Source organism: Colobus angolensis, unplaced genomic scaffold, assembly GCF_000951035.1.
Source record: "Colobus angolensis palliatus isolate OR3802 unplaced genomic scaffold, Cang.pa_1.0 Scaffold208, whole genome shotgun sequence".
NCBI classification, from domain to species: domain Eukaryota; kingdom Metazoa; phylum Chordata; class Mammalia; order Primates; family Cercopithecidae; genus Colobus; species Colobus angolensis.
In genome coordinates, this window is record NW_012115244.1 from 874,626 (window position 1) to 884,197 (window position 9,572).

General features: G+C 62.7%; 1 protein-coding gene across 1 annotated transcript in view; it reads left to right on the plus strand.

Annotated features, from left to right (window-relative positions):
- IL17REL (interleukin 17 receptor E-like) overlaps positions 1-8,585 on the plus strand; it is a 20,990-nt gene extending 12,405 nt beyond the window's left edge. The window contains exons 4-15 of the mRNA XM_011942247.1: positions 1,534-1,683; positions 1,903-2,012; positions 2,174-2,288; positions 2,811-2,950; positions 3,215-3,286; positions 3,361-3,415; positions 4,401-4,573; positions 4,641-4,685; positions 4,960-5,017; positions 5,300-5,396; positions 5,638-5,718; positions 6,232-8,585. Of these exons, the coding sequence (XP_011797637.1) occupies positions 1,575-1,683; positions 1,903-2,012; positions 2,174-2,288; positions 2,811-2,950; positions 3,215-3,286; positions 3,361-3,415; positions 4,401-4,573; positions 4,641-4,685; positions 4,960-5,017; positions 5,300-5,396; positions 5,638-5,718; positions 6,232-6,325 (1,149 nt within the window). The 5' untranslated portion in view covers positions 1,534-1,574 and the 3' untranslated portion in view covers positions 6,326-8,585. The remainder of the gene's footprint in view (positions 1-1,533; positions 1,684-1,902; positions 2,013-2,173; positions 2,289-2,810; positions 2,951-3,214; positions 3,287-3,360; positions 3,416-4,400; positions 4,574-4,640; positions 4,686-4,959; positions 5,018-5,299; positions 5,397-5,637; positions 5,719-6,231) is intronic.
- Positions 8,586-9,572: the final 987 nt, after the last annotated feature.

Here is a 9,572-nt window from a genome sequence, read left to right on the forward strand (position 1 = left end):
AAAATAAAAATCAAAAAGGCTGGGCATGGTGGCTCATGCCTGTAATCCCAGCACTTTGGGAGGCCTAGGCGGGCGGATCACCTGAGTCAGGAGTTTGAGACCAGCCTGGCCAGCATGGTGAAACCCTGTCTCTACTAAAAATACAAAAATTAGCCGGGCGTGGTGGTGCATGCCTGTAATCCCAGCTACTCGGTAGGCTGAGGCAGGAGAATTGCTTGAACCCAGGAGGCAGAAAGAGTTGGATTTCTTACCTATAGTATGTTCGGACCTCTTAATTCCCATTGCCCCTTTGAGGCACAGAGTTACTGGGTGGAAGGTCTCAACTGTCAGTTGTCTAGGTTCTTGCCGTGTTGAACAAAGAACTGAAGAAAATACACAAGTAAAGCAACAAAAAAGAATGGAGTAAGGAGGGCACAGATTTACTGAAGAGAAAGAGCACTCCACAGAGTGGGAGCAGGCTCAAGCAAGCAGCCAAGGACCCCGATTGCAACGCGCCCCAGGATTTTCATAAGGCTAAAAGAATTTGATAACACCCCTAGCTACCCTTTGGAGGTTTCCAGTGGGTTACACCCTGTGGGATGGGTCTGCAACAATCAGAGGCTGAAGTGGAGTCTCATTATCACAGGAGGGAGGCTGTGGCCTGTGTGCTGCCTAATCTTGCCTGGAACTGGCTGCAGCTGCTGTTCTTTTGCTTATCCCTTCGTTCCTGGTTATTCTCATTCCTTCCTCTCCTGCCTCAGCAGGGTGCTGTGTTCAGTGTGGGCTCCACTGAGCAGCAGCTGCACTGTCTCATCAACAGCATGAGGTCCCATGCCTCGGTGGCCAGGCCTTCTATAAAGAGGGTGGCAGTCCTCCTGTGGAATGCCGGGTTGCCAGGCTCTGTGGCTCACGTGAAGTTCTCCTCTGAGTCCCACCCGCAAAGCTGGCTGAGCAAAGGCAGCAAAATTGCTGAGCCCCTGGTGCCCAAAATGATACCCCAGCTCCCCGTTGCCCAGGTCTGGTGTGGCTGCCTGGAATGGTGTTTGGTCTCAGAGCAAAAGGCCCTGCGGGCAAACCCTCCCTGCGGGCAAACCCTCCCTGCAAGGATGTGACCACTTCCCTGTGGACAGAGGTCTGGGCTGCAGCAACCTTGCGGTCGCCTCCCAGGTGTCCTAGCAAGCCCATGTTGGCTTTTTCTGCTGTTCGTCTTTAAGCAGAGGTGACAGAGCTTGCCAGCAAGTCAAGGTGGGCTCCCTGCCCCCTTGCGGGCCAGATGGGGCAGCAGCTTCTGCTGCTCTGATGCAGACTGGTGTGCAGCCTGCCCCACTGACCCAGGCCCACTGCTGGGGTCCCACAGACATTTCAGAGTGTGTCTCGGGGTGGGCTCACTACATACCAGAGGGCTTGCTCCCCACTTGGCTTGTGGCAAGATAGTAAAGACCCCCCAGCAAAGACTCTGCAGCCCCAGGGCTCTCTCCCCCTTCACAGAACCAACCACAAAGCCTTTCCAAGCACCAGGGAACTCGAGGCCTCACACTCCTTCTCCCTCCCCAGGGAACATTTTTAACAGCTTCTGCCGGCCACGCCCTGTGTCCATGTCCAGATCAGTCCTGGAGGCCCTGACGTCCTACACTGCCATGCAGTGTGTCCCCTCTGATGGCTGCTCAATGTTCCTGCGTGTACGCGCCTCCATCACCCTGCATGGTGAGAGGTGGCCTCGAGGGTGGGAGTAACACCCACAGCTCCAGCAGTGGGCCCAGGTGCCTTTTACTCCCATCAAACCCTGGGCAGCCTGGTGAGGGAGGGGGGCGCTGCTAACCGCACTTCACAGAGAGAAGGCAGAGGAACAGGGTCCCACGGCCCCGTCCGGAGCCAGGGGCAGCCCTTCTCTGACGTGCCCTGCTGGGCCCTTCCTCCACCCAGAGCGCCTGCGGGGCCTGGAGGCCTGCACCATGAGCCTGGACACCCAGGAGACGCAGTGTCAGAGCGTGTGGGTGGCCAGGGCCTCCCACCGGCAGCAGGTGGGGCAGCAGGTGAGGCCAGGGCAGGGCTCTGCCACCCACGTCCTGAAGACTGGGCACCGCTCCTCCTGGGCGCCATCCCTCGCTCTGAGCTCCAGCCATGCAAATGGAGCTGGCCGGCCGGGGTGGGCAGTGCCTCTGAGTCCACGCAGCTCACACCTGCACCTGCTCAGCTCCAGGTGTACTTTGGCTGCTTTGCGGTGAGCGTGGCCCAGCACCTCTATGTCACCCTAAGGACCATCCCTCATTTCTGTGGGGTCCAGCTGGACCAGAAGCACGTCGTGGAAGGTAGGGTCCCCAGGGCCCCCCTGGGCACAGCTGCCGTTCAGCCTCCAGGGCCTGGCTTGGGGTGGGACTTCCCAGGGCAGGGGTCTGGCCCTCACACTGGACAGATCCCCGCAAGGCCTTTGCCTTAATTCGAGGTCGCATGGCGGAGGCACAGCGCGGGGTGGGGGTAGGGGTGGCGGAGGGGGTGGGTGGAGGAGGATTGCCCCCGAGGGCAAAGCAGCCCGTACCTTGCCATTGCCTCTTCGGTTTGCAGACTGCGGAGAGGAGGACGTGGGGAGGAGCGTGCACGACTGCCTAGGTGAGTTCCCTCCTTCGACGCCCTGGCGAAGACCCCTAGACGCTGCGACAGGCTTCCTCTCCCCGGGGTCTTCTGCCCCATTTGGGAAATCCTGAGGGGCCCTCGGGTGGGCGGCTGCCAAACGCCTGAACCAAACAGGAGCCGCCACGTCGGGGCTCTCGGGACAGAGCCCCGTGTCGGTGACCCCTGGTCCCAGCGCGGCCCCGACTTGCGGCCTCCTGCAGCCGGGAAGCTCAGCTACTGGGTGGACCGGAGGCGCAAGGCGATTCTGGTGCAGGTGCCCAGGGCCTCTGGGAGCCCCGCCTACTACGTGCGGCTCTGCCACAAGCGGTTCACCTGCGAGGACGTGGGCGTCCCGGTGCAAGTGAGCGTCCGCGCCCCGCGCCCTGGTCAACCTTAGGCCCCGCCCACCTCCGCGTCCCGCGCCTGGTCAGGCCTAGGCCCCGCCCCTTCCCATCCCCGCCCCGGTCAGGCCCAGGACCCGCCCCCCTCCCCTCTCTTCTCTGTTCAGGCCTAGGCCCCGCCCACCTCCCGTCCCGGCTCCCGCCCCGTTCGGCCCAGGTCCCGCCCACCTCAGACCACCCCCGCCCTCCCGCGCGGCCCCTCAACCGCCCTTTCTGGGTTGCAGGTGACTGCCAACAACGTCTCCCGGGCCGTCTCCCTGCCCTACAGCCAGGAGCTGCCGTGCCTGTGCCTGGAGGTGTGGCCTGGACTTGGGGCGGGTGGGGGAACACAGGGATGGGGGGGCTGCGCTGACCCCAACCCCTCCCACAGGGCTGGTCTGCGACCCCTGACGCGGTGCGGATCCAGATCTGCCCCTTTGAAAACGGCAAGTGTCCTGCGATGCCAAGGGGCAGGAGGGTGGGAATGGCTGCGGCCAGGCTGATCCCACCATGAGGACTGACGTGGGGGGGATGAGATAAGGGGCAGGCCCAGCCTAAATCCCTGAGCCTGCTCGGAAGGGCCTGTCACCAAGGGAACCTGTGCACAGATGTGGATGTGCACGTGTGTGTGTGTGTGCTCACGTGGCCCAGCTCACCTGGGAAAATCAAGGCTGTCAAGAGGGGCTGTCTGAGGGGCACAAGAGAGATGCCCAGGCCGTGCTTGGTGGCTCACGCCTATAATCCCAGCACTTTGGGAGGCCGAGGCGGGCGGATCACGAGGTCAGGAGATCAAGACCATCCTGGCTAACACGGTGAAACCCTCTCTACTAAAAATACAAAAAATTAGCTGTGCGTGGTTGGGGGCACCTGTAGTCCCAGCTACTCGGGAGGCTGAGGCAGGAGAATGGCGTGAACCAGGGAGGCGGAGCTTGCAAGTGAGCTGAGATCAGGCCACTGCACTCCAGCCTGGGGGACAGAGCAACACTCCGTCTTAAAAAAGAAAAAAAGAGATGCCCTGCTCTCGGTTCTGCTCAGTGACGTTGCACACACACATACACACGCACCCATGCACATGCACGCCCATACACATGCACACACACGCACACGCACACCCATGCACAGGCAGGCACACCCATGCATATGCACACCCACACCATGACATGCACCCATGCACATACACACCCATACACGTGCACACACATACACATGAATACACCCAGGCACCCATGCCCATGGACACACACCCAGGCACACACATAGGCGCACACAGCCATGCACACACGTGCACAGACTTGGGACAGGGCTCAGCAACCCATAGGAGGACTGCTCTGGACCCTGGCCCAGTGGTCACTTGAGTGGGTGCTAGACCCCATGGGCCTGGCAGCAAGGGTAGGGGCCAACTGACCTGTGTTTGGGGGAGGGTTCCTGCAGACACTGAGGCACTGGAGGTGCTGTGGGACACGGTCTACTACCACCCAGGGAGCCAGACACTGAGCTGGGAGCCCACCTGCCCTGTGAGTGGCCATGTGAGCCTGTGCTGGCGCCCGGGGCCCGGGGCCGGCTGTCATAAGCTGCAGCAATCCAGCCAGCTGGTGCATCGCAGAGTAAGTGCCTGCTCGGCAGGGATGGGGGTGGGCATGGATGCCACAGCCTGACCCGAGCCCTCCTCAGGTGCAGTACCCGCTGGTGGATACCCAACCCCAGCTCTGCCTGAAGGTGAGGGGCTGCCACAGCCTGCCAGTACCCTATTTGGGGAGGGGCCAGGGGGCATCAGGACAGGAAGTGGGGCAGGGGCCCTTGCCCAGCCCTGGAGCCCAGCCTCCCAGCCATCCCTCAGAGCCCCCTTCTGGTCTGACAGTGGGTGAGCTAAGGGCCTAAGGAGGGGAACTGGGCCAGAGCACCCTGAAGCTGACCCAGCCTGTCTCTGTCCCTGCCCTGTCCCTGCCCTGCACACACTCCACCCTCCTGCACCCCTCACCCCACTTTGCAGTTCTCCACCAGTTGGGGGTCCTGGGTGCGGTGCCCTTTTGAACAGCGTCGCTTCCCAAGTAAGTTCTCTGTGGGGCCTGCACAGCGTGGACGCAGCCCAGAACATCCTTTATGTCACTCTGTGTTGGTTGGGGAGGTGGGATAACGGTGCTGGGCCAGTGAGGGACCCAGTGGGTTGGGGGAGGTACAGTGGGCAGGCGCTGGGCCCTCTGGGGAAGGAAGGGAGGCGGTGGGGTGCTGGGCCAGATGGGAGTCTCACCCTCACTCCCCACAGCCTGGAAAATGACCATCCAGCCTTCGCCCATGAAGGGCCACCTCCGGGTCACCTTCTTCTCGTCCAGCCCCGCCCACTTCCAGGTGCACCTGTGTCACAGGAGGAAGTCACAGCTCCCTGCCTGCCAACCCGCACTCCAGGCCAGCCCGCTCCCTCCAGCCTCAGTGAGCCGAGGGAGGGGCTCCATCCTGGGGAAGTGCGGGGGGCAGCAGGACCCCATCACTTCCTTGTAGTGGTCTCTGCCCCACCTGGGCCCTGAGCCCACCCAGGGTCTAGCCTACCTGGCAGGGAGGGGTGGGGGGCCAACCCTGCTTTGTGCATGCTGAGAGGATGTGGGAGGAGGACAGGGTTTAGCCTGATCTGCCCTTCCTCCCACTGCCTGTGACCTGCCCTCCCCCATCCCAGGGTGACCCTGCAGCCGCCTCTGCCTTTGCCTTCCTGGACCTTCCCAGGGAGGAGGCCTGTGCCCCAGGCATCTGCATCCAGGTGGGTGTTGCTGCTGTGCCCAGCCCCTACCCATCTCCTCCACTGCAGGACCTCAGTTCATATCCCCCCTTCCCATCCCCATCCTCAGGGGAAGCAGGAGGTTGTGTTGACAGAGCTCAGTTCACACCCCCCACTTCCTATCCCCATCCTCGGGGGAAGCAGGAGGCCATGTTGACAGAGCTCAGTTCACACACCCTACTTCCCATCCTCATCCTCCGGGGAAGCAGGAGGCCATGTTTATAGACCTCAGTTCAGACTCCCCCTTCCCATCATCCTCGGGGGAAGCAGGAGGCCATGTTGACAGAGCTCAGTTCACACACCCTACTTCCCATCCTCATCCTCCGGGGAAGCAGGAGGCCATGTTTATAGACCTCAGTTCACACTCCCCCTTCCCATCATCCTCGGGGGAAGCAGGAGGCTGTGTTGATGGAGCTCAGTTCACACCCCCCATTCCCATCCCCATCCTCGGGGGAAGCAGAAGGCCGTGTTGACGTAGCTGCCTTATGCCTGCAGGGCTGGAGGACCGATGTACACTTCTCCATCCCCCAGCAGCTCTGCAACCTCCGCTCCAGCGGGTGCCCAGCTCTCAGGGGCCACAGGAGTCTGAGGACTAGACCCAGGCACTCCCGGCCTTCCACAGTGGGCTGGGTATGGCGTGCACTGAACAGAAGACTGGGTGGGGGAGACGGGGAGACCACCCAGCCCTGAGACAGGTCAGGCTTCTGTGCCAAACCCAGGCCTGTGCCCACCACTGCCCTCCAGCCTCGCAGTTCCCTCCACCACATACCGCTGGGCCTCCCGCACCCCCTCCCTGGTCTCACTCTGTCACTGGCCTTGCTTCCTCCTCCCTGGGGGTCCACCTTCCCTGATCGGAGCTCTGGTTCCAACCACCAATGACTTGGGATGTCCCTTTGCCCACCAACCACCAAGGCCCAGGCTCCCAGGACCCAGGGTACATCAGGACAGGACTCTGCCCAGTGGACAGAACTAAGCATGTGTGTCCTGGGTGTGGTCAGGAGCGTGGCTCTGCCTTGGAGTCCAGGAAGGGTCAGAGCCAGCACTCCCACCTGCACCCCTCCCTGTGAGCTCCAGAGCTTGCCTTGCTTCAGGTGGGGTGAACCGCAAGAGCCACAGAGGTGGGAGGGGTGGGAGGGGGTGGATAGGACAGCCAGACACCCAGGGCCTCTGGACACCCTTTCCAGGGAGCACCAGTGGGCCAGGCAGGGGTCTCTGGAATGTCTCCTCAGCTCGGCCGAGCCACAGCCATTTCAGGGCAGCCTCCGGCCTGCTGTCCACAGGACATGCCCAGGACCATGGCAGGACCCGCAGACCTTCAGCTCCCCCTTCTCCCAGCAATACTTTTTGGCCAAGCCTGGGTCCCCCTCCCCAGCAAAGGTCACCTCCAGCAGCTCACAGACTAAAGGGGCAATGGACACCTGCTGGTCAGGTGTCCCTGGGGCTGGCACCTGCCACTGTGGAGTGCCCATGCTATGCTGGGCAAGTCCACGGCCCCAGGGACAGGCCTGGAGGCAGCAGGAGGACTGGGCCTGGCTCAGGTGGGGGGATCTGGGGGTAACACACACTGCTCTTGGGGCCAGGGTGGGCTCCTCCTTCACTTGTCTGCTGAGCCTCCCTGCAGATGGGAGGCTGCTGTCCACAGCCACTGACCCCCAGGACTGGGCAGCCCCCTCCCCTTCCCTCACATTGTCTCAGCCTGGCACAGTGGGGGCAGGGCTGGGAGGGGGTGCCCCAGCCAGTGCCACCTCCACATCTCTCTCCAGTTGCACCCACCCCCGTGGGATGGCAGCCTGAGGCCAGGAATCTCCTCAAGAACAAGTAGGTGCCAGGGACACATTGCTGGGGGGCAGGAGGCCAAGGCACAGCCTCGGACAGCTGAGCCAGGCCCCCCTCAGAGTGTGGGGTGGTCTCACCTGACTGTGGGGCCCAGGCACCTGCTGGCTCTCCTAGGGCTACAGCTCCATGGGGCCCTCAGGGGCTCTGGGTCACAAAAAAGACCTTCAACCCTGTCCTGAGTCCCCTGAGAACAGTAGGACCTGGGTGGGCTACCCCTTCCCTGAACGGCCCAGGTGCTGGACCCCAGCCTCCCTCTCAGACAACTCATGGTCATGGCCACTGTCCTTGGCCCTGAAGACAAGGCCCTGGCAGCTGCCCAGAGCTTCCCCAGTGCTCTGGCGTGCAGGGTGCAACCCCGCCCTTCCTGTAGCTGACCAAGCCCGACGTGGTCAAGGATCACCTGTTTCTGCCCAGGGCACCCCACACTGGCTGGAGTCCACCCCCCGTCTGCGCATACTTGGATGCTGAGCTTCACTGGGGCACCCGCCCCACTTGGACCCCTCCCGAGGGTCTCAGCTTCCCTAGATCCCAGTCCCACTCACCCAGCAAGGGTCAGTCACTTCCTGTGGTCTCAAAGGCCACCTGCCTGGGGGCCACCTGCTAGGGTGTGTGGTTCTGAGATGTTCCAAGTGGCACATCCAGACCCCAGCCAGGGGTCCAGCAGTGGCCTGTGCAGTGGGCCGTGAGGTCGGCCCTCGAAGACCTCTCGTGTGGGTCACGTAGGCTCCCTGGCTTCCCCACTGAGCCGCCCTCTGGAGCCTGGACGTCTCACCTGAGTGCTGTGTGGGGCTGCGTGCCCGGCCTGTCCTGGCGGTGGTCGCACCCCATCTGCAGATGCACTCCCACCGCAGTCTGGGCCCAGGCTGCCCTCTTCCAGCCAGCCGTGGGCCCTGGGCCTTCTTTTCCTTCTTGCAATGGAGGCTGCTCTGCCCCACAGACTGGAGAGGGGACTGCAGAGCGAGCAAGTGCCCTCCACTCAGTAAACGCTGGTCCAGGGGTAGCTGTTAAAATGGAGCTTGGGCCTGGCTGGATGGTGACGGCATCAGGGACAAGTCTGGACCGTGGGCGTCGTGGAGCCATCCCCACCAGGCTGGACCCGAGAGTACCCCAAAGGCGTGGGAGGCTGCACCCCATTGGGCATGTCGGGGGCAGGGAGCACCTTGGGACTCAGGGGAGGGGCAAGGTCTCTGGGAGTGGATTTGGGGTCAGCTAAGGTCAGTGTCACATGGTGTGACCAGACATCCTCATCCAAGTGTCCCCATAAAGGAGCAGTGGTGGGGACACCCTGGGGATGCAGAGGTCAGGCCAGGTGAGGGGCTTGAGAAGCTGGGTTTGGGCACAAGGGGCAGGGAGGCCAGTGGGGGCATGGAGAGGGTGCCCCTCCCTAATCTGGACATCAGGGGCATGGGAGGATGCAGGCTGCCACTGCCCAGGTGCCCCTCCCTAACGTGGAGGAGGTCAGGGGCACAGTGGGGGCGCGGGGCTCGGCACAGGCTGCCACTCCGCTCTCTCCATGTCTCCTCTGGATACCCCTGTCCACCCCCAGCCAGAAGACAAGTGTCCCAGCTCAGCAGGGCAGCCCCCGCCCCAGGTTCCTGCTCCTGCCTCCTGGACCAGCCAGGGGTGCTCCCTGTGGTGCACAAAGACCCCTGCTCTGACCCAGGGCTACTCCGGGAATCCTGGCCAGTGTGGAGGTGGAGCTAGGGAGGATTTGCCAGAGCAGGGTCACGGAGCTGAGCGCCTGCCTGACTGGGTGTGGGCTCCTTCAAGCCTTCCACAGATGGGGGAAACTGAGTCTTTTGGGACTCTTAAGAGGCTGTGTTCAGATCTCAGCTGTCCTACTGTCCCTCCCAGACAAGGGAGGCACCTGCTGGAGGATACACGCATGCTGCCACCAGGCGGCAGTGGCTCTCAGTGCTGGTGCTGAGCCGGGTCAGGTGCCCCAGCACCCAATACGGAGTGCCCACAGCCCAGTGCACTCACCGCCTCCTCGGCCAGGG